This window comes from Numida meleagris, chromosome 7, assembly GCF_002078875.1.
Source record: "Numida meleagris isolate 19003 breed g44 Domestic line chromosome 7, NumMel1.0, whole genome shotgun sequence".
NCBI lineage: Eukaryota > Metazoa > Chordata > Aves > Galliformes > Numididae > Numida > Numida meleagris.
Genome location: NC_034415.1, coordinates 11,284,311 through 11,309,146, shown reverse-complemented (window position 1 = coordinate 11,309,146; position 24,836 = coordinate 11,284,311). Strand labels below are relative to the sequence as shown.

At 35.7% G+C, this 24,836-nt stretch overlaps 1 protein-coding gene and 1 long non-coding RNA gene across 16 annotated transcripts in view; one reads left to right on the top strand and one right to left on the bottom strand.

Moving 5' to 3' along the window:
* Nucleotides 1–20,023, top strand: part of LOC110402468 — a 32,870-nt gene extending 12,847 nt beyond the window's left edge. The window contains exons 4-5 of one of the 2 annotated variants that reach the window (XR_002441109.1): nt 12,284–12,342; nt 19,200–20,023. This is a non-coding gene — a long non-coding RNA (uncharacterized LOC110402468). Of the gene's footprint in view, nt 1–12,283; nt 12,343–15,467; nt 16,450–19,199 lie in introns of those variants that run through there. The other variant, XR_002441108.1, reaches the window with a different exon arrangement.
* Nucleotides 1–24,836, bottom strand: part of COL11A1 (collagen type XI alpha 1 chain) — a 257,188-nt gene that overhangs the window by 48,624 nt on the left and 183,728 nt on the right. For all 14 annotated transcript variants that reach the window (XM_021404548.1, XM_021404553.1, XM_021404557.1 and 11 more), the window contains 19 exons: nt 24,038–24,091; nt 23,873–23,917; nt 22,480–22,533; nt 22,346–22,390; nt 21,859–21,912; nt 21,350–21,394; nt 20,033–20,086; nt 17,622–17,666; nt 16,591–16,644; nt 16,465–16,509; nt 12,688–12,741; nt 11,734–11,841; nt 8,898–8,951; nt 6,365–6,418; nt 4,644–4,688; nt 4,333–4,386; nt 4,193–4,237; nt 1,515–1,568; nt 578–631 (listed from right to left, as the gene is read on the bottom strand). In XM_021404548.1, the coding sequence (XP_021260223.1) occupies nt 578–631; nt 1,515–1,568; nt 4,193–4,237; nt 4,333–4,386; nt 4,644–4,688; nt 6,365–6,418; nt 8,898–8,951; nt 11,734–11,841; nt 12,688–12,741; nt 16,465–16,509; nt 16,591–16,644; nt 17,622–17,666; nt 20,033–20,086; nt 21,350–21,394; nt 21,859–21,912; nt 22,346–22,390; nt 22,480–22,533; nt 23,873–23,917; nt 24,038–24,091 (1,017 nt within the window). The remainder of the gene's footprint in view (nt 1–577; nt 632–1,514; nt 1,569–4,192; nt 4,238–4,332; nt 4,387–4,643; nt 4,689–6,364; nt 6,419–8,897; nt 8,952–11,733; nt 11,842–12,687; nt 12,742–16,464; nt 16,510–16,590; nt 16,645–17,621; nt 17,667–20,032; nt 20,087–21,349; nt 21,395–21,858; nt 21,913–22,345; nt 22,391–22,479; nt 22,534–23,872; nt 23,918–24,037; nt 24,092–24,836) is intronic.

Here is a 24,836-nt window from a genome sequence, read left to right as displayed (position 1 = left end):
TCCCTCAACCTTTCCTCATAGGAGAGGTGCTCCAGCCCTCTGATCATCTTGGTGGTCCTCCTCTGCACTCGTTCCAAGAGCTCCACGTCCTTCTTGTGCTGGGGGCCCCAGGCCTGGACACAGTACTCCAGATGGGGCCTCACAAGAGCCGAGTAGAGGGGAACCACCACCTCCCTCTCCCTGCTGACCACTCCTCTTTTAATGCAGCCCAGAACATAGTTGGCCCTCCGGGTTGCCAGCGCACACTGCTGGCTCATGTCCAGCTTCTTGTCCACCAGGACCCCCAAGTCCCTCTCTGCAGGGCTGCTTTCAAGTACTTCTTCCTCCAGGTTGTATAAATACCTGGGATTGCCCTGGCCCAAGTGCAGCACCCTGCACTTGGCCTTGTTGAACCTCATATTATTATATCATATTATTATCATATTATATATCATATCATATTATTATCATATTATATTATCTCCTAGTCCTAGCCTTCTCCCCCTTTCTCTGTTACTTCTGTTTTTTTTAGTTTTGGTCACACTATTCTGACTTTAAGGGGTTTACAACAGTAGCACAGTACAGGTCATTTACTTACAGTCTCACCCCGTTGTCCTGGATGTCCAGGCAAGCCATCTTTACCAGGTGGCCCCTGAAATCATAAAATACATAAATAATTTTTTAGCCATTCTTAATACTGGAAGAAGTGTATAATTAGCTGCAGGAATCTCTGATGTCTTTGGTTTTATTTTAGACTAGTCTTCAGTATAGTTTATCTGCACAGATTTCAGCTATTGTTTTAACAATACATTTTCCTTGTGTCCTTCCTGATGTGTATTAACAATTCCTTGGAGAGTGACTGTTGGGTTGTCAAGTACATGAATTTTCAAAATGGATTTCAATAAGTTCAGAAATCTTGGAAATACTTCTTTTCTGTTTTTCTTTGCCTAATGACTCAGTTAAAAAACTAAGGATTATGGGAGTATTTGATGAATTTTCAGTTTTTAGCAATGAAAATAAAAGTAACAAACGCATAAAAAACCACAGGTGGTTTGATACTTTTGTACTTACTCCACGTGAGCAGAAAAACACTAGAAAAGCAGTATGATTAGTTTAGGCTGTAGCTTAAATGTGCAACTACTTCTACACATTTCTGCTACTAATGAACGTCTCCTTCCTCTTCATTTTTTTCTCAGTGAATCAACTGTTAAAAGGAAATATATACTAGCATAGTAGAATTTTGCTTAAATTCAGCTTGTCACCTGGACTTCGGCATCAAGATACTTGAGGATTTCCAGGTTGGCACATTACGCTGAATGTCATGTGTGCTGCACCGATGATGTCTGAATTATCACTTTGAATATGTTAATTCTTGTCTTAGCCTTAAAATTCCATAAGCATCAAAGAAATTTGTATATTTGTAGCCTATACATGAACCATCTCTTAAAAAAATGTCTTAAAATATTACCTTCAGAAACATTGTATGAAAAATAATATTCTTGTTATTGTATCTACTTAATTTAGAAGATACTCACTGGAGGTCCCTTTGGTCCAGGAAATCCAACAGGTCCTTGAGGCCCTTGTGGTCCCTAGTATATAAGCAACCAAACAGGCAAAGTTTTACCCAGGACAGTGGACTGAAAAGTTTGCTTCAGTTAAAAAATATATAAACTCTGTAGATAATATATGGTTGTAAGTCTAAAACCTCATCTACATCGTCATAAATATTGGTACAACAGTTCACACTAATAGATTGAAAGCAAGACTACTTCTATAGGAATGCAATTAGAAAAAATAATAATCATGAAGTATTTCTATCTAATCCCTGAAACAGTGGATAATAAAATAGGAGTTAACTGTGAGTAAGGAATATTGTCTTCTATGTTGCATAAAGTGTGGGAATTCATTCATAGTCTGGTGGTCTGTATGAATGGAATCCAACATACTGTGGCAAACTTTGGCAGTTTCTGCACTCTGGTAATATTTCAGGCTATTTTGATAACAGTGCAAATTTCCAAACAGAATAAGCTTTCCAAGTTACCAGGGAGAAAGAACAACATCCATGCTTTCATGAAAAGTAGTTGAGACAGATAAAAAAATGTGATGCATGAAAATTTTGTTTCTAAAGTTTTGTATATACAGATATAGAGAGAGACAGAAAATATTCATGCGGCACCATTTCACAAATCTAGTGAAAGATAATATGAGTTAGCACATTGTGTATTACACATGCGCATATACATGTACATCCACACAATCTGTGGACATAGCTCTATGCACCTACATGTTTACACAAAGTGCTAGCTTATGTGACTATTTCTAAAATGGTTAGCAAACAAAACAGAGGCCAGCTCTTAAAATTTATTGCTGATATGTTGAAAGGGACCATGTCAGCTTATTAAAATACTTTTTACTGTTTAGTTTTTAATGTGCTAAGTCAAAGATTAGCAACCCAAAAAACCTTATTTATTTTATCTTATTTATTCACTGTTCCACAGCTGGGCTATATACACTAATCATACAGTGCAACACTTATCCTATTCTTGGTATAAAGTATGTGGTTTTCTAAAGTGTCAACTGTCAAAATATGTTAGAAATGTTGGTTTGAAGTTTGAAGCAAAGGACCAAAAGCAGGAGGCCACATCTCCCAAATTATGCTACCTTTTAGCTCCTTCTAGCTGCTTCTGAGTTCATTAGAGCACAGAGCATGACTGCCAGAGAATGACAGCCTTCTGCTATAGATGAAGCAAGATGCAAATGTAGCTGAAGATGAGGTCACTTCTGCCTAACCTGGAGATATGTCCTTAGGGAATCTTATACAGTAATACTAAATCTGAGTTAATTAAGCAAAGCAAAGGAGGAAATCTTTGTGATGGTACTGCACTGTCTTTCTCATAAATTCCCACTCTACTTTAACTCTCACATCTTGAGCCTTTTTATGAAAGAAGATTTGCATTTTGTTTTTATTGACAGCACGGCTTGCAGATTGCAAGCTGGTGCATTGATGGATTATGTGAGAAATAGCACTAGAATACTAACAACACATTATTAAAATTACTTTTTATTTTTGTCATTGACTTTCATTTTAGCAGTAGCCAGACAGAACAGATTATTTAATATTTACATGTCCGGTACCTGGAATAGCCTCAGCTGAGTAGAAATGACAGTTTTAGTTCTTGGCTGACATTAACCCCTGCTGGGAAGCAGATACCACAAACTTACGTTACCTAAGTGATAGCATACGTGGGGCTCTGTGATGACTTCATCTTTTTGCTCTAATCAATTTCTCTCCAGGGATGCCTTCATCTTAGATTGATCTGCTGTTTTCAGTCCCCCTCCCATTTCTCTTCCTTATAACATCTTGGAGTTATCAGTAAACCCCTGAATCACTAGGCTCTGCTTTTCAGCTCCTGGTAGCCTGCCTCAGATGTTCCTCCACAGTGTAAGACAACATACACTTCGTTTTTTGGACTATGCCTAATTCTGATTTATGTAGCATGCTACTTAACTCATTCCTCCTTTGAATCTCAGCTTCCTGCCCCTCTGTCTCTTCCTTGCCACATCATTCTTGTTTCACTTAAACTTACCACTTATTATCGCTGCCCATGTTCCACTTGATACTTCGGCATTTGCTTAATATGCACATAGGTAGAGATCTGATTTATTGATATTGTTTTTCTATTTGCTGTTGTGTGATGGGCTGATTGTATGTATATTTTTTCTATTGATAAGAGTAAGTAGAAAATTTTATTTTAGCATGCACAGTAGGATTTCTCAAGGATGCAGGAAGCAGTTTGAAGGAAATTCTTAGTTGATCAGCTGTTTCAACAAAGAATCTTCTAGGGATGGCTTGAGTGATTCGTAAAGCTCATAAACAAGTGGCATGCTACAGTAAATATGGCATTCTTAAGACCAGATTCTTGAAGTCCAATTGTAATTTGCATGGTTACATTGCAAAGTGTATATGAATTCTCTGTGTCTTATTTATAAAAATCTGAGCTTGAAGAAGCTTTCAGGTAACTTGAGCTTACCCATTCCTAAATTTATGAAAAGCAACATCGTTAGAATTGAAGTTTTGTTAGTTCTGGTTACTCTGATCAAAGAAAGGCAAATACATGGGAGGGAGAACTAAAAATAAATCAGTCCTCCCACCATCAAACCACACTCCTACACAGCAGGAAAGACAACACCTATATAAACAGCTTTCACGCACCCTTTCACCTGGTGGGCCAGGCGGACCATCATTGCCTGAAGTACCCTAAAAAAGAAAAACAGTGTGTTCAAAGATGAAACCTCTGTTTTCTTTAAAAGAAACAGACTGCGGCTGATCTGTATAATGTGGCTGACAAATACCTTTGGACCTGGTTTGCCCGTGGGACCTCTCGGACCTCTTGAGCCTCTTGGACCCTGTCAAATAAAATTAAAAAATATATATAACAAAATAGAATCATAGAATCACCAAGGTTTGAAAAGACCTCTAAGATCATCCAGTCCAACTGTCTGCTTATCACCAGTATCTCCCACTAAACCATGGCCATCCGTACAACATCTAAACTTGATAATTATTGAATACTGTAATAAATCCAAATCAAAATCATTCTTCACACTACAGTGAAAGCAATTAATACAGAAAAAGCTCTAAGTTGCAAAGCAAAAGTACGTACTGTTGGTCCCCGCTGTCCTCTGGGGCCTGGTTTGCCATGTAATCCCTGTAAAGGAAGTACAGAAGTAATACAGAATATTATACAGTAATACTAGCCCTATTTTTTTTTTTGCTTCAGTATATTTCCTACGTATAATCAGTAGATTCCTTTCCTTAGGCTTGGTGTTAGGTTAGAGATGCTGTGTATTCTAATGTAAGGAAAGTTAAAATTCTGGACAGTATTCTTCCAGTAGAAAAAGGAACTTGAATGGTACTTTATAATCACTGTGATAAACACAGCAACAACAGTAAATCAGCAGAGACGCTCTAGCATAAAAGTTGCTTTTATTAGAAATGAATTAAATGCACACATCTGTTTTCTTGAGGGCTTTCTGTTTTGTTTTTATATTGGTCTTATCTCACATACTAAAATAAAAATTATATATTGTTCTTACAGTGCTACATTCTTTGTGAACTTCTTAGGGGCAATGACTGTCTTACTAGCGTATCACATACTAGCACATGCCTTTAAGCAAGATTAATAGATAATAATAATACCTGCTTTACATTTAAAAAGAAATAGCAGTTATTCTTCTATTATTGGTGAAAAGCCTAACACTGAAGTATACATGCAGCTTGGTAATTAATTATGACATTAGTACCCTAGCTGAATCGAAAGCTTTACAAAGACTTGATAATGGATCGACATAATTATACTTTTCTAATTTTAAATCTGCTCTTTGATATGTTATCATTTTATTTTTTTGTTTACTTGTTTTTGATCTGATATCCTGATTAGCAGTTACGTCTCATTTAGCCCAACAGGGATGAATGGAACATTGCTTTGCTGCTTTCCTCTGTCCATTACAACATACTACAGCTAAAATAACACAAGAACAATCTAAAGCATACAAAAGCAATGTAAATGCATTTTGATTTCTTATATTTCATCTTAAAATCATGATTTTCTGCTTTTCATGCTGCAAATTAAAAGAGATTGTTCAGAACAATAATAACAAACATTACTTTAGTTTGACTTAATGCCACATTAAGTTGATAATGTCTATGAATTTCTATCCATTCTCTCACTTCTGCAAATTTCATCAGGCTTCTAAAAACATGTTCAGCTATATTCAGTTGAGCTTTAGAGACAACAGTACAGTTGCCTATGTGTCATTTTTAGTTTGAAGAAGGTGAATAATGGATTTTCCCTCACATGCTTCAAATTAACAAAGCAGCAAAATCTGTCATTTTGTATCTATTTGGTAATAGTATATGTTCTTATCTTGTTTGGTGTACTTTACATTTTAAAGCTCAGACTATAGGAAAGCTTGTAGTAAATCTGAATACTTATGAAACAGAAGCTGAATTTCCTTGAGGGTAAACTGCATCATAGCAAATCAATGAATGGGAGACAGGAAAATATAGTCCTTGCCAGATCACTCAGCTATACCGTCAAATCGGATGTTCAACAAAGGCAGTATCTTTCCTCTCTTTCAAATGTATAATTTACTAGCATATGCAATGAGAAAGTGAGTTACTGTATAGTTAGATTAACACCTTAAAGAATGAAAACTGGCATCTCCATACGTCCTGTTTTATGTAATTGTGAAAGTTTATCTCAAGTGTGAAAAGCCTGTTTTTGTAATTCCTTGGATAACAGCTTGTACCTCTAGTTTTCAGTGAATTCCCACAGCACGGAGTATCAAAAGATAATTGTCATGAAAGCAATAATTATCATACCCTTGCACCTTTCTCTCCATTGGCACCTGGAAATCCTGGGAAACCAGTTGAGCCCTACATAAAAAAATCAATGCAAATATCAGAAAACACCAATTGAAAAAACTGTAGTATAGACAGCATTTAATTTATATGTAAAGCACACCTCCCAACTGATGCACGTTTTACATCATGTCAAACTTGCAAGTGTGACAGCCCTGACAACCAGCTGTAAATTAACTTACCATACTGTCTCAAGTCCAGAATGTATTTAAAAAAAAAAAAAAAAAATCAATGTATAGAATGGACATCATTTGTCATCTTAGACAATATTCATTAAATCTGCATCAGGAAAAAATATCATTAACAGCCCACTAGAAATAACTGCAATTGTATCATAACAAAGTGAAACAAGCAAGGCCTTGTCCCTCACAGTAAAATTATTATTTTACAAAATAACTGCATTCAAAGTAATTGTAAGTGTTGCCACTTCTCAACAGTGGTTCTTTACTCACTGTACTGAGCTGAAAACGACCTCCAGTAGTTTATTCACTGTAAACTGACCAGTAGAAAGTTTCATTTAATTGATGCAATTTGTTCATGTGGTTATATGCTTGTTTAGTAAGCAGAATTTATGGGGAGATTATCTGACTTGGTTCTATGTATGGAAACTGCTTCCAGGAGCTATTTCTGCTTCTTCTTTTTCTCTGATTTCTTCCTGCTTACTGCCCACCAAAACTGAACAAAGGTATTTTCTTCTTGATTTCTTGGATACAGGTCCAAAGGGAGAGGAGACTTGTTAGCTGCCAAGGTGTTAATTTTTCATAAGGGAGTTTAGGCAAAAGAGGTGATAGACTTGATAAAATATACTTTTAAGTTTTTACTTTTATTGAAGATGAAAAATCAAAGCAGTGTTTAGTTTGGTCAGTCACTAAAACTACTGGTCAAACTCCCTGGTGTGATACTCCTGTGATATCTGTACAGCTTGTTAGTATTTTAGTGGCAAATAAAATGCATATAGCAAAAACTTTAAATAGAATTTCTTTTTGCTCTTTGAAATTTCAGTGCATAATCATTTCTTTTTTCTTCTTCCTACCTTTTTTTTTCACTCTGTCTCTCCTTTATGTTAACTTTAACTGGACTGTGACTAAGTTTCAAAACAATTCTTCAGTGAGTTTATGCATTTTACCTTTTTTTTTTCTTTTAGAAGTTTAAGTGAAAAATTAGAAGAGCAAACATGAATGCAGCTTGAGAACTATATTTCACTTTAAAGGAATGAAAATTTAATGTAATTCAATTCTGGAGTAAGTCTGATAAAAAAAAGAATCAGTTTTTATTTGAAGTATGACATCACTTTTCTTCTTAGAACTGAATAATGCAAAACCTCTTTGATCTTAGACTTTTCAAATACAGTTCTAAAGGAGAACAAAAAGAGAGACTGAAATCTTAGACATTTGAATTAAGGAGTGAGAGGGAAAAAAACATGTTTGTCAAGGTCAATTGTCTCCATAAATACTTTCCATAGATGGTTCTGATATTTTTTGTTAACATAGAGTGTTCAGTGAATAAGCATTCTTCAGTTAGTTCATCCACTTGACAGAAAAGGACGAAAATGTAGGCCAGAGTCAGAAAAAAAACAAGCTAAGCTTTGCTTAGCCAGCCAGGACGTTGTTGTTCTGCCAAAAAATCGTAATTTCAAATTGGAAGATGAAAATAGATACCAAATTAGAAAAAAGTTGAGGATTTTACTTCAGGTTGATTGTTCAGTTATGTAGAAGGGGTAAGGGATTCTTCTACTTGTGGTATTGTCCCAGATGACTCATCTTTAAGACAGTCTGGAGATGCAGTATCTCCCTCATTGCCATTTCTACACTGGGAAATGTCTGTAGAATAATGTTTTTATTCCATTTCTTCTTCATAAATCTCCAGAGGAGAGTTTGGAACTACTTTAGCATGTCCATTTCCTAAAGCTATATTAAGACAACCTCTTTAAAAATATGATTCATAAAAATATATTTCAAAAATATAAGCCTTCACTTAAAACAGAAGCCACCTTTTTTTTTCCTATTGCAATTAAAACACAGAAGATAACTGAAGGACAGGTGTAGGCACATAAATCTACTGAAGGTTGGGTTTTGTCATTTTTGTCTTAACAGAAACAAAAGAAAAACATGATGAAAATGGTAAATTATATGTTTCAAAGAAATATGGCTTCCTCTGTAGAAGAGGCAATAATGACACAAATTGAATCCTTGCATCACACTGAAAATTACCATCACTTTCAGCATCTATTTTATGGTGACTACAGTGCTTATTCTCTTTCAAACACATAAGTCATTCCTTCTTTTTTGCTATAATTTAATGCATACAAGTCTGAAAATAACACAAAATACAACTAGTGAAAGGATGGCAATAGTTTGTTTAATAGGAAAGTTAATATTCCTTGAAGAGCCTGTCTTAGAGACCCAAGATTTTTTAAGATTTTACTTCAGATCATGATTGTCAAGAAAGAAAATGTGAAAAACAGCATGAGATTTACAGTTTATATAAAACTCACCTTTGGACCTTGTCTTCCTGGATATCCTGGCAATCCAGGTACACCAAGCTTACCCTGTAATAATAAGACAGTGCTAAATTTTAGTTTATTATTCTCCTTAGTGGTTCAGCAAACTTATATGGAAAGTGTTTTTTCCACAACTTAGAGAGCTGACATTTTATGAAATATAAATGAAATCATTTTCTCATTTAAACTACTAATTACCAGTGGACTTAGTTTTCCAAATCTAAATAAATATCTCACTCTAGTGAATGAGTTAAGCAAAACCAGTACCCCTTGGCTGTGGGCTGGGGTATTAATATTCTTTAAGAAATCAAGGTATTAGTAGGTCGTGAGGAAGAAGAAATTCTTTTTGCTTTGATGGCTTCTTTGTTTTCCATAGATTTTTCATAAATAGGCATTTGAATAATCAACTTTTTTTAGTCACAGCTAATCTGTTTATGACTATGGTAAATCATACTCCACTATTTGCAAGCAATAGATTTATTAACAAATATGGCCACCTTGCAATGTTCTGAAAAGACAATAGGATGAGCAGTTTGACCAACACTAACCCTACCCATTTCTAGAAACGAAATACTACTCCCCATGGAGCTGATCTTTTCAGATATTTAGAGGACAAGTGATGGTTTGCTGCTTTCAAAGGCAGGGGAAAGCAGTTTCAATAATTAAGAGATGGGAACTCTGGGGAAGAATTTGACTGTTCTAAACACAGATCATGTTCCAGGCTGTTACATTTTGGAGAAGGTTTAAATGGAAAAGATATGATTATGCTATATAATATGGTATTCAGTAGTACTGGAAAAGATGAAGGAAGTACGTATGTGTGGAAGGGAATGTGCCAAAATAAATCTGCTTATTCTTAAAAAATAGAGCACATGAATAAAGATGTTGTGCATTATCATATTCATGGAAGCACAGAAGTCTGGCTGAGACATTATTAAAGAAGAATTCTTTCTTCAGTTTATAAAAATAACTATAATGCTATCAGCTTTATGCCACTCTGTAACAAGCAGCATGCCTTACAACGATTGAACTCTTTTACAGTATGACACTGCATCAAGTTCTGTTAAATTCAGCAAAAGTTTTGTCCCTTATGACTGAATAAGGCCCAGCTACCTACGTTTTGAGTGTGATACGGATACTTTTTGGCTCTAAACTCCTTTCTGATATGTTGCTTATTTTTTTGATACTCTACTTGGCATTTCCTTGACTAAGCCAATGCAGCCCTAACAATACGGGAGTTTTCTTATCACAGGATCAGCTGAATGCAGAGAACAAGAGGCTATCTGTTATTTTCATTACTACAGAAGAATAGTGCTTTTGCATAAAATAAGTCATAGAAATGAGAAAAGAATGGGACGCTGATAGTTACTCTTAGAGGCACTTCCCTCATATTGTGATGAGATTTAAGAGTTCACAAATATTATTCTAGTCTTTCTTCTAAAAGAAATATCACAGGACCAACCACATATGATTTTTCTCTGGCCTACTGTATTCTTGCAAAGTACCCAGAGAACATTGACAGAGGATGTTTTACTTTCAGTGGGAAATAAAAGGAGTAAATATTTGTATAAAAGGGAAAACTTTGTGTTTCTTTTTTTATGTTTTTGATTCGTGACCTTGCTAAGAGCTGGTGAGAGATCTTGCAAAACTGTGAAGTTTAATTCATAAATAGTTCCCAATAGCTGAGGAAACCTGAAAATTATTATTTTTTGGAGTAATTGAACTGAGATTTTGGATAATTTTTTTTATAAGAATTTGTGAATGGCACTAGACTCAAATTATAATTCTAACCTCTTTCTGATCTGTTAATGACATATTTGCAAATAGTAGCAACTTTCAATGAAAAGAGAATTTCTTTCAAGTTTGCTGAGTACATCCTGTTCTTCCCAGAAAGTTCTTAACAATGAACATTGCTACTTTTTAAGTAGTATCACACATTTAAGACTTTACTCAGTCTTTACTTCTGAATACTGCAGAATGATAGATGGATAGATAGATGGATAGATAGATACATCAATAATTAATGCAGCTGTCAGATGTAATGATGCTGGAAAAGTACTAGCTGTTCCTATTTTGAAGACAGAGAAACTAAGAACTGTAAACTCTACCTCCTGTCCTATCTTTTTTTCAAGACACAACCAGTATTAAAACCTCAGTTAATAAGAAAATATTAAATGGAAACATTTTCATCAGCATCTTCTCACAATATACATAATTCTGACACGTTATTTGTTTTATTTTAATCATTCTTTCCCAGGTTTCCAAAATGCCATAGTTTCTTTACAGATGCTCTCACTAAAATATACGCACTTTCTTCAGCCTCCTTTCCTCTTCTATATACATTGCAAGTGTATTTTGTGGGGTCAGCATTGCACAAGAATTTGTGCTTCTCTCTGTGCTTGTTCTCTTCTATATTTCATTTCCCTATCCTTTACTCAGTCTTCCCTTTAAAACAGCATGTTTCACTTTTGCCAAACTTGTTTTGGGTTTCCAGTCTTCAAGTCAAAATTCATCATCATATCGTAGTGAATATTAACTCACTCTTGCAACACCTTTATCCTCCTTTGTGCCCAAGTATTTCCTCTGCACTGTACTTTTCTTGATCTGCACTGTATGTAGTTTGGGATAAGATTTTTCTGCTTTATGTGCCAATTAAGTGTTATAACATAACACTTATACTACATATACTGTAGTAGTGCTTCATAAAAACTACTGTTAGGTAGCCTAATAGCTTGCAGATCTTTATCTGTCTCTTTTTAGTGATGAAAATCATGGGCTTCATCTACTTTATGAAGCAATTATGTGTTTATGTTGGTATCTGGCTACTGACCTTTTCCCCAGCTGGACCAGCAGCACCTGGGTCCCCAGATGGACCTGCGCGACCTTTTGGACCTTCTGGACCATCTTCTCCTCGTGGGCCAGGTTGGCCAACTTCTCCCTAAAATACAACATTATATAAATGTGGGGCAATTCACTATGTGCGTACATTAGCAAGACTAGCTGTAAATACTTGAAAATAATTTTTCAGTAAACATAAATGGAGATTAAGAAAATATCACTACTCATGTTCATTATGTAAATACAAAAACATGTAAACTGAATTTCACTTGCTCAAGCATTAGAGACCGGTGTCCTTGTCCAAAGAGAGCTGAGTTTTGAAACTGCTTTCCAATTTCATTGGAATTTTAATGAATTCCAGTAATTACTACACAAAATTCTTGTGAAAGCACTCTCATGGTCCATATGAGAATAATTTTTGTATCTAAGAAGTTAAATAGACATCATCATCACAGTTACTTATGTATACAGATAACAGATACAGGCCAGTAGCCTCTTGTAATAAGCTTTTTTTTTTTTTTTTTTTTAAATTGTCTCTGCAGCATTTCCTGTGACAGAAGCATCCGCTGGTGATAAATAAAGTACATTTTGGCAGAGATTGGTAAGCTACTACTAGGTTGGAATGGAAACATCCTTATTCAGGATAAATTAATCTTCTTCAGGCAGTACTGCATCTTGGTATCTTGAAAAGGAGACTCCCTAGGAAGAAGTTTAGTGAAAAGGATATCAAAGACTGACATTCACTTCTTCTTTATAACTGTGCCATTGCTGATTCACGAGAACTAGACTCCGGCTCAAATCTGTGTTTGTGCAGGGAATAGAAACAACTTAAGCTAAAAGCTTTTAATGGTTTTCAGTGTAAATTTATTTGTTCACTTCATTGATCCTCTCAAAATAATAGCACGTGAACATTTTAAGATCATATGGGCCATGAGCAAATGCTTACCCGATCACCCTTAAGGCCCATGTCACCTTTAAATCCTGGGAAACCATCTTCACCCTAAATAAGGCAAAAATAGATGTAATAGAACTTTCAGTAAAAGAAAACTGGAAGGTTTTTTTTCTGTTTTTTTTTCCATACATAATAAGACAATACAATAACTTAAGATTAAAAGAATTTGCTTCAGACATAAGAAAATTCTGATAAGTTTATTGCTGTTTTAGAGAAAGTATATCAGCGCACTACACAAAATTACTTTACAGTTTGAAAGTTCCTAATAGCATAATAGCAACTGTTTAAAGCTGTTTAAAAGGTGTTGAAAAGAGAAAGACAAACGAATTGTTCAGCTTTTTTACAAATTATCTTACAAAATCATTTGCTTTGTCCTAAACATTTTTGATTATTGCTCTTTTTAATAATTGCATCAATTTAATTAACTAAAATATTGGTGGCAAATTACTCAGTTGTTTTTTTTATATAGCAGAACCTCCAGTTCAATTATTTTTTTTTCTTTTAAACTAATGTCTTGATACTGTCATGAAAGGAATTCAAGAATTGGCTGTTAATGGAATCTTAATTAAAAAGAAAGACATAAATATTCATCGCCACTAAAGGAAGAAGTAGTCTCTGTAAAGTAGTTGGATGTTTGGCAAAACAGTCATGTGTACTCTCATTGGCTGATATGATGGAAAGAGGGTAGAAAAAACAATGGACATTATGTCTGATATACAGAGTAGCAAAAACAGGTACACATTATTTTTATTCCTAGTGAGAATTATTATTTACTGCCTAATAAGTTATGGTAGAGAATTAAATACAAGCATTTTAATAGGTTTTCATACTGAAGTAAAAGCGGACAGTACTCATACAAGTTTCATTTGCACTTGTATGAGTTAGTTCAGATAAAAACAGAAATCTACAGAGTTATTCAGTGGCCTTAAATGCCTCCAGGAAAGGGGCATCCTCAGCCTCCCTGGGCAGCCTGTTGCAGTACCTCACCATCCTTACAGTGAAGAATTTCTACCTTATATTTGTACTAAACCCATTCTTCAACCAGGAAACAAAAGATTACCGAGAGTGCCTTTCTATCTGATGGTTAGTTATATCCTGGGAGCAAAGTAGTTTTTCATAAGCTGAAGTATGCTGACTTACAATCTGAGTAATGTTTGGACTATCAATAAAGCCAGGAATGAGCAATACCATGACATATATGTTACTGAAAAAAAGGTTGTATTTCATCCTCACATTGAAAAAGAGGGATACATTTTGCACTCCTGGGCCGAGAAGAGCTTTATCTTCTCCCAGATCTGAAAGAGTCAAGTGTGACAGCTTGCAAAGCCAAAGCCATTTTGACTCTGTTCAGTATTCAGAAGTAGTTATGTTGAATGCAATAAATAACCACAGAAAGAGTGACAGAAATAAATTTACTGTGGTGATAAACAGTTCAAAGCAGGTGATGAGACATTAATATTTAAAAAAAAAATCAAACACAAGTTCACCATAATTCATTGAAAAAAATGTACTAAAAACATTCTACAAGCAGTAGCAGGTTTTCTGTGCTTTGTAGCTGGTGAAAATAAGTATTACAAAATCATCTTAGATTGCATATATTAAAACTCCAAGGTAGTCTTTCTCAAAATGTAGGTGAGAGTTGAAAATGGTAGAGTGCAGAAGACATAAAAAAAAAGCTTCAGTTGATAAAGCTGCTCTGTTATGGCCACGGACAGTAATAATTAAATCAGAATGTTTTGCAGCATATTAATGAGGGCCAACCATGTGCCAAGCACTGACCAAATGGCTACCAAATTAACTGAAACTCTTCATCCTTCACAGTGAGGTTCCAGCTATTGAGATCCAAATAGGTTGATTTTATTCCATGTAGGAGAGAGCTGGATGCTCAGTTTCCTCATGTGCTGTTAACAAAAATTAAATTAGATAAAGAGTTCTAATTACAGCTACTGATCAGTATAGAGATAGATCTTCTGTGATATACATGGGACCAATTCAGACCTACGTAAGTTTTTCTGACAGATCAGTTCATTTATTTTTGTCTCTTACAATGCTTTCTGATGTTTAATGGCATCTGAGTAATTTCAGTAAAAATGGCATCTGTGTAATTGACATTTACCGCATTGTGAGAACAATTTATGAAATAATGTGACCTTTAGAGGTATTCAGAAGTTCAGTGTCTTACTGCAACTGTGAGATCAATTTTTAGGAATACAGAAATATTGTGGAGATTACGCTAATCTGCATTCCTTGATACAAATATACACACACATGTATATATGGAGTTGTTGGAGCAGGTCCAGAGGAGAGCCATGAAGATGGTCAAAGGTCTGGAGAACTTTCCTTATGAAGCTGGGAGAAGAGAAGGGTCCGAGATCTCGTTGTCACCTTCTGGTACTTAAAGTGAACTTATAAACTGGAGGGAAAACTGATTTTTACATGGCCTGATAGTGACAGGATATGGGAGAATGGCTTTAAACTAAAACAGGGGAGATTTTGGTTAGATGTTAGAAAGATATTTTTTATTCAGACAGTGGTGAGGTGCTGGAACAGGTTGCCCAAAGAAGTCTTCGATGCCCCATGTCTGTAGACATTCAAGGCCAGTTTGCATGGGGACTTGAGCAGCCTGGTCTTGTGGCTGGCAATGCTGCCCAGGGCAGGGGGAGTTGGAACCTATTTAAGGTCCCTTCCAACCCAAGCCATTCTATGATTCTGATTCTCTCTATATATACATACACACACGTATATATTTAGCTAATTTATCTATTTTGTCGTAGATGGATTTTAATCACTCAGTAAGATGCAAGAAAAAGTTGCTTTTTTGAACTGCCCAGTCTCCACAGGTATTAAATATACTCTTGTTTTTCAGATTAGATTTAATGTGGAACTCTAAAAAGAGTATACAGGCTAGATAAAGGGTGATGTAGGAAAGTATGAAGATACACAGAATCTTTTGGCATCTGAGCCTGAAAGACAGATCTCTAGTGCTCAAATCAAGGCTTTTTGGCTTCTACTTTAGAAATACAGTTATAAATATATACATAGTAGCCACAAGGGTAAATTTTCCTTTGTGGACAGGAGATATTAATTACGTCTATTGTCTGTCTCTCATTCTGAGTGCTGAGGAAATTTGGACATTAAACCAGTATTGGCTGTAGCTTCAGCCACTTCAGATTGCTAGAAGTCAGTAGAGATGTTTGCTATAGTAAGAGCATTTGCTCTATGCAAAGAAATGAAAGTACTGGCAATGTAAAAACTTTCTTTATATATATGCATCTGACCAGGGCTGTCTATCACTCTGGCAAAGCCAAAGACCTAGGTAAAAAATGCCTGAAACCTTGAAAGCTTTTGAAAGATTTGAGTACATAAAAAAAACAAAATCTAGCCTACAGCATTACCAAAACAATAGAATGACGCTATTGTTACCACAAATCTCTTGAATGGAATGAGCTTTTCAGCATCTACTATAATATACATTAATAAGAGAAAGGATGTCAAATTATCTACTTGAGATCAATTTAGAGATTACTTAAATTGCTGTCAAGAGGATCCAAACCCACTTTAACAAAGGAACGTTTTCTAATTGTATTGTTCCAGTGTAAATAATCATAGAGGACACAGATTTACAAATTGGGCTTGGTATGTCCTTGGTATGTAAGTCAAAAATAAACTGCTGCTGCAAGGGAAAACACACAACAGTGGAGACAGAAGAGGCTGCAGTGAAATAATGAACACAGAAAAAGAGAAAGGAATTAAAAGCTGTCATAGTTTTACCTTTTCACCTTTGGATCCCTTGAGACCACGAACACCATCAGCTCCCTAAAGAAAGAATATTAAGAATTACCCGCATGCATATAATAAAAAATGTTTGAGGGAAGGAATCCAGCAATTAATTCTTACCTTTACTCCCCGAGGACCTGGATAGCCAATTGGACCTTGAGGACCTGGAGGCCCCTAGAACAGATTGAAGCAAAGAACCTTTGTGCAATAGTTGGTTAACAAGCACTTAGCCTAATCCTTGTTCGTTCACTATACTGCAGCAGTCTTGTGTGACATCAAAATAACACTGTGCTGATAGACTTTTCAAGCTTCCTGCCATAAAGAAAAGTCATGGCATCACAAAGGATATTAAACTATTACTAAATTTACGAATTTAGTTCTATTTGCATATTCAGGAAACAACTATCCACAGTATAAATAATCTGAAACTGGTAATTTCAGAATGTGAGAAACAAAAGAAAACAAAAATAAATATTTCAAAATAGATGAGAATTTCCCACTAGTGGTTTCTTACTCGAGAAAATTTATATGGTGATAATGATGATGACAGAAGTCAAAACGATAGATCAAAATAATGATAATTAAAAATCATGTCTTAAAGAGATTACAAATTTGAAAATTAGAGGTCTCATGGTGCTTAATCAATACTGACTGGTATTTGGATGTTGTTATTTACTGTTTGGTGCGTATTTAAATTATGTTTTACTTGGATACTTTGCAATTGCTGGTGGTGTTTAAACAAACAGGGTTCTTTATGCTGTGGAAGCAAGGAAGCCTGGAAACATACAGATCTGTGTCTGAGGCTGACCTGCTTTGTTGATTCTCCGATGCTGGAGATGGACACACAACATGATCTTTCTTTAATAATAATGTTTTCTGTTTTCAAACTGTGTCTTTTCAAAAAGGCTTCAGGCCCTTAACATCTTGAAGGAATAACATTTTTTATCAAATGTGGCTGAAATCAATTAGTAAATTCAAAATGTAGAAGGAAGAATTGGCAGCTGGTCACATATACACTTACTTTCAAAACAAACGATCTGTGTAAACGTAATTTTCTTAAGAAATTAAGGTAAAATCAACAAGCCTCTAGCTGGTAACATTTTGGACAAACATTAAGCTATGTAAATAAATAGAGAAGTTTTGAAACTCACCAATGCTCCTTTCTCTCCAGACTGACCCTCTTTGCCAGGATGACCCTGTTTTAAAAGAAATGTATCTGTTCTGGAAAATACTCCTTCTGTCAAATGGCAGTTCATTATGAAAATACAAATCACTTAAACTCCAAGTCAGTTCAGAATCCTTTCTATACATGTAATTGGTTTTATTGAGGACAATAGTAAATCTCAAGCTTTGCCAGACACAGTCCCAAATAGCAGGCAGTGATTCACAAAAACCATTCATGTTTTGGTGTCATCAATATCCTAACATGTTTTTGATATGTCTTATATGACAAATCCCCATTGCTTATACTCAATTTACTATCTTGGAAAATTTTAAAATACATAGTTCATTAAAAGAATGTATATAGTACATAAATAGTATTTGATATCTGCTTACCACTGACTTTTAATCTTCCTTTAAAGTTTGTCTTACTAACATTGCATCCTTGTTACTTGGTTTTTAAGCATACATATGCCAAGGGTTTAATCAAAATTTTCTAGAAGGTGCTTTGTGGCCAGAAAATTTCATATTCCCATCCAGTATCGGAGGTCTCTGTAACATTAAATGACTCAAAAACTGCTGCTGTTAAAGAGCTCATTTGTATTCTTGTAGATTTCCATTAATTCCAGAATAATACACCACTTTTAACAATGTGTGTCCTTCAAAACAGCATGACATCTCTTTACATAAAAATGAAGTGAAATAGCATAGGAAAAATTTACCTAATCTGAAAAAATGCTCTTGAGCTTTCATCTGATCTTAACACAGGTATCGTGGGATCACATACAAAGCTCACTGCTATCAGGAAGGTCCTGCTTATTTCCTTCAATCACCATTGCAATTGTCTGGGTGTAAAGAGGTAACATCAATTAGAATGTACTTAGTTTAACCTACTTCCCTTGCATTTCCTTGAATAAAGCTACTTGTGTAGGAGTGAGATGATTTTGTGTAGGTGTATTGGGCCTCACCAGGATGGAATTTTCTTCATAGTTGTTCAGTTGGTGCTGTGTTTTGAATTTGTGACTAAAACAGTTTTAATAACACACCAGTGATTTCACTATTGCTGAGCAATGCTTGCACATCATGGAGATTTTCTCTTTTTATCACTCTGCTCCCACTGAGTAGGCTTGAGGTGGGCAAGAACTTGGTAGGGAACACAGATGGGACAAACGTTCAGAACTGACCAGAAGAATATTTCATGCCATATGATGTAATGCTCAGCAATAAAAGCTCAGGGCAGGAGAAAGGAGGGACATTCATGATTGGGTAACTACTAAGCACACTAAGTCCCTGCTTTCCAGCAGTCAGCTAAACATATGCCTACGTATTTGAAGCAGTAAATAAGTTCTTAATTTTTCTTTGTGTGTGCAGTTCTGCTCCGCTTACTAAACTGTCTTTGTATCAACCAATGAGCTTTCTCCCTTTTGTTGTTCTGATTCTCTCTTCCATTCCACTCTGGAGGAAGTGCTCATTTGCTCACTAGGGTCAACTCACTACATTAAGGATGCACATCAGGTACGGACTTGTGCTAACAACTAATTCTTACACCATTTCCCTCTGCTTTTAAGGTTTAACAACATGCAGATTTTTAAAGAATGGTGAAGTTTGCAAGTGAATATTGTTCTCAGCATACAGAAAAAGGTAAGGGGAAAATTCAAATGTTCGGAAAATGATTCAAGGTATAGACTTCCAGCTGGACTGTCGTGTGCTATTCTAACATTCTCCATGAAAATAGTACCTTGGCAGGTAAACAGAGATTACGAAAGCTGTAGATACAATTATGTATTGGTAATATCATGTACGCATTGAAACCCTGCTGTTGGTTCTGTAGTAGCAAAACTCTGCTGAAAGTCACGTTGAAAAAAACCACAGAATTAAGCTATAATAAGATGAACTGTAAGGGAAAATGGCAAACGAAGGAGAGAGATGATTTGAAACTTCACACTGACTGTCTAGTGGCTCTTGGCAGTATAGGAAGATGATGTTTTTGACAAAAGAAACAAGTTTATATATTCCAGTGTAGACAATGAAAGAAGTCCAAGCACTCAATATGCATGTTAGGTCAGGAAGCAGAGAAAGAGCTAGTCTGAGAAAACAACTGATGACCATTTACTATCTGATCCTTCGTGTGTCATCCAGGTCACTTCTACAACACTGCAGATGTTTCAGATGGATTTCACCATCTGGGACCACAGCCATTTTTAGTAGCTGCTGCAAAAATGTAATTCTAAAAGTTTTAGCAACACAAGTAACACAGAGGTTAGATGTATTTTATAATGCTGTTGCCAGTGAGGACTACTGGTCTTTTACTCTATGTTTTAGTATTGCAACACAGGTATTATTATATATTAATTGGTAAGACTATTTAGATATTCAAGGAATGAACTATTTGGTTACTTACAGGAGGCCCATCAGAACCAGGAAGGCCAGGAAGGCCAGGCTTGCCTTGAGGTCCCTAAATACAGTAACAAAGACGCATCTTAAGAAAGGCAACAAACATTCTACCATTTGCTAGGATGGTAAAGGATTATCCTTGCTGGGACCTGGACTTATGCAACCAGCAAACTAACCTAACACTTCAGTATTTTAATCTTTTAAAACAGATGGCAAACCCACCCCAGATCTAGAGTAGCTATGAGAAGAAGGAAAAAAAAAAAAAGGATAAAAGGAAAAAAAAAATAAACAAAAAAACCACAAACACGTGAAAAAACTATATCCAGTACATTCCATTATAAGAGTTAAGGATATAAAACGTAGTTGTATCTAAGTCTCTCGATATGGATATCAGGAATAAAACAAAAATATAATAAAACTAAACCCAGAAAGACACTATCATACAATTAAATAAACACAAAGCCAGTTCTTACAACCTTTATCCAATAAAAATCACCTGTATTTTTCAATGAGATCTTGCTAGAGAACAGGCTTTGGGAATTAACCTATGAATATGCACACACAAAACACAATATGGGGAAGACTTTCCAGCTATAGAAAATTAAACATTAATTAGCATTTCAGGAATGAAGTCATTCACCAGATGAAAGAAACCACCAAGCTCAGGAAGCAAAGAATAGAGCTTACAAAACCATAGCTCCCATAGCTGAAAAGGCTTGCTATGTCTTTGTGAAAGGCTGGAATGCACTTATTTTGGATGTAGTCCATTCTGTTATAATAACCCCTCTCAGGCACACAGGTAGATAGAAAGCATGTAAAATGTGACTTTTTTGAAGCTGACAGAAGGCCTGTATCAAACCACAAGAACATGTACAGACAGATCGAGCAGAAAAAAACACCATGAAGAGACACTATAGTTAAGCTAATAATACCAGATTTATGTTAGAATCTAATCCTTGTAAAATGAGAGCAGAATTTGCTGTTAGTAGATTAAAAAAAACTTTGTAATAATAAAGAGTAATAAAATCAAGCAAGCTGAGGAATAAATTAACATAAAAGTTACACTGTTTAATACGATAGATGGGATTCTGAATCTAACAGCAGAAAAAATAATCCAGGTAGGAAATTACGCTTCTGAAAAAGCGTAGATAAGAGTAAAGTCAGACTTCCGTTAGTTATCCATTTACTTGAGGATTTTAGGAAGATTTACAAATTTTTAGATTTCAGGTTACTATGCGTTTAAATATAGCAGAGACCTTAAGCACTTAAGCAAGGTTGTTGCACAGAACTGACCATGAAATACCAGAATAATGTTGTAACTTACTTTTTCACCAGGAGGTCCAATAGGACCTTGTGGACCAGGAAGCCCCTGTTAAAAAAAAACCAGCGTGAGAAATCAGGGAGAACAATACACATACATTCACCCTTCAAAAGGTTCCTCATTAATCTGTTTAAACACACTGGCAAATATATGTGGTGCTTTTTTTCCCCTTACCAGTTAGATCAGGAGTTTTGAGTGAGCCTTTTGCACAAGCTACTATTCTGGCAGCAGGTCTGTAACAAGATCCTATTCAGAACCCTCCTCCAGGTGTGGCCATTCCTGCTGCATTCCAGGAACACTGAATGAGTCATTTTTCTCCTGAATGAAAAGTCCTTCTAAAAGCTTATTTGAAAACTTTGCTCCCACTGCCGTAGGCACACTTGTAGAATATTTATGAAATCCTTAAAGCTTTATCAATTTTGCATGTGAAAAGATAGCCTTGTACTAATTTCACACTTACTAAACATTTGGTGCAAGTTGCATCTTATTTTTTTGAATTATTTTACACTTACTTGTGGGCCTGGGATTCCTTGCTGACCAGGAGGTCCTGGCTCCCCTTGAGGACCCTACCATACAAAAAAAAAGAAAAAAAACAAAACAAAACATCAAGACATTAGGTTTTCTTTTCTGCATTATAGATCTTCATTGTCAGGACTAAAAGGAAGACAAACTCACCTTTGTTCCTCCCTCTTAAAACTCTACTACCACCAACTCTCTCTCCATACGATAGATATATATTTTTTTATAACAGACCACACATATGACCTGAGCACTAGAGCTCATGGTGCTAAAGGTGCTTGAGAAGAAAGCTTGGTTAGGTCTTATGGCTCAATGCTAAGAAATAGAAGGTTTTCTTTTCAGTGTAAGGCATCAGGCATCTGAATGTGATGACAGAAAAGTGTAATTAAATGGAAGGGATGGCACAGTGGCAGGGATATGGGAATGTGGAAAGGATTTTTAAAATTCACTCCCTTTATAATTTCCAACTTAATTACTCACCATGTTTCCCTTTGGGCCTGAGGGTCCATCAATACCTGCAATGCCCTGTAACAAACAACAGAAACACAAGCAGCTTTCAATGGACTTTCATTTTTTCTTTTAGAAATTACAAATACAAAACACTTCATACGTACAGGTTGTCCAGGGGGACCAGGTGTACCTCTGGGGCCCAGTAGTCCCCGTGGACCCTGAAAGACAAGACATTCTTATTAACGCCTGCCTAACTATTTCTGAACAAGGAGCAGGACTGGGTGAGGAATGTCATAAGGAGCAAGAATGATAAGGGGATGGCATCATGGGGGCTGGGGGAGAAGGAAAAAAGGAAAGAGGGAAAGAAGGAAAGAAAATCACCAATAATACATTCTCCTGAAGCCTATCATATGTCTGAATAGAACATCAGTGGAAGGACAAAGTTCAATGTAGTCAGTTGTGTTGTCATTTCAGAGAAAGGTACAGAACATTGATACAGTATCTTCCACTGAAGTTGCATCACTGTTTTGGTGTGAAGATCTGACCTTAACAGTAGTGTATGTTTGTACTCCTATCTTTAGAAACACAATGGTCTATCATAATTTCTGCTACTATTTACAGTGATAAGCAGTGTTTTTATTTGTAGTAAAGATCAAATAAATGATTAAAAATTACTAATAATTTTATTATAATAAATGCAAGGCATTTTGATAGCCACAATCAGGTTTGCTTTTCTTATGCCTAAACAAAAAATCCATGAAAGACCAAGTGCTATTCTTCTAGATCAATTGAGCAAGATTTGCGCTATAGCATAATCTTTTGACTTTACACTATGAAAATGATAATTAATTTTCATCATTTGTATCATCATTCATCTCACACTTGCTGAAGTAGGCAGGACAGAATCTCCAGTTTCCTCAGGTATGATGAAGACACAAGTCACTAATACTCTGACTGTAGCATTTTCTTGTCACTTAGCAAGTAGGCAGCAGTGTATCATACGTTTAGGGTAAAAATCCCCTTTCTGAGGCTTGATTTCTTGCCTGCAATGCAGAACTCAGCTCTGCAGTGATAACACCTGCAGAATTCTAACTGACAGCAGTGGAACTTCTGTATCGGAAACAAGTGTAAAAATATACAGTGAAGCCCAGTAGTGGGAAAAAAAAAGGAAACAAGGGCTTATTTTTGAATAAATAAACGTTTGGAAAATATTTTCAAAACATCAGGGGTTTGGATATGTTCTCATGTATCAAAGTCTGCAGTGACTGATTTTACACTAACTCAAAAGGATAAGAAATAGGCTTTGTGACTCTTTGAGTTCTGAATGCTAATCTGGATATACATCTGATTTAATTCTGATTTTGTGAGTAGTGTTTCACCTCTAACAAAACAGATCATTTGCTTACTTTTCAGCTAAAATCAGTATTCTCTACATATACACATAGGCGCAAAAATTTTTATATCTGGAACCCAGAACAATTCAATAGAAAGAAATCTGTGAATTACATTTGTTTGTAAAACAGTGTACCGGTCAGAAACAAAGAAAGCATTGCTTACAGCTTCACCTGGGAGACCTCTTGGTCCAACTTCCCCATCTTCTCCCTTTTTTTGCACAAAGGAAATACAAGTTTTAGAAAAAAAGAACAGATATTATGACTGTATTTCCATTACATGGGATTCACTCCCAGTTTTACTGTGAATCTGAAGTAAATAGCAACTTACTCTTGATCCATCTTCACCAGGTAAGCCAGGAGGTCCCTGTGGGCCACGGTCTCCCTGTAGAACAAGAGAAGTTATTAAAATAATACATCTGTGTCTGAAAACAACAAAGAATGGGAAAGGAAATGAAAATAAATGTGTTAGCTGCAGTGTGATATGTCAAAACGTGTTAACATAATGATATTAATCTGTTACAGTACTCAGTAAAGTCTTTTATTACTTTACTACAAAAACAAATGAGCATTATTGAAACAATTAAATATCTGTGTTTGTAAAATTTTGCTCTGTAACTATTCATTGCCCCAGAACACACACAAATTACTGCTCCAAAAGACAGTCTTAATTTGTACACACATTTTTCTTTGTCCCCTCCTTTACACAATGTATTTCTGCTAGGAAAATAAGGAAGGTGTACATGCGTCAGGAGTTAATACACCAGTTGTAAAGCCCTGGAATACACACAGTGAAGTTCACTGACTGCCTTTCACAGCCACCTACCCTGGCACCAGTCATTTAGAGCATTGGGACTGATTTGTCAGAGGTTTTGGAATGCAGCCAGACTTCCACACTTCCCCTCTGAGGCTGGGGTTTTCAAGTCTCAATACGCAAAGCCTCAGTACATTCTGGAGCAAGCTTTTAGGATTTATTTTTCTTTCCCCTCTAAAGAGAACTAGTGTGCTGCATAGCTCTAACACCACCAACCAACCTCTTTCTAGGCAGCAGGTTTTTAGACTGTGACTTCCTTCTGGCATTGGACAACAACCAAGTATTCATCCTGTTTTCCTAAATTTAATCAGTGCCT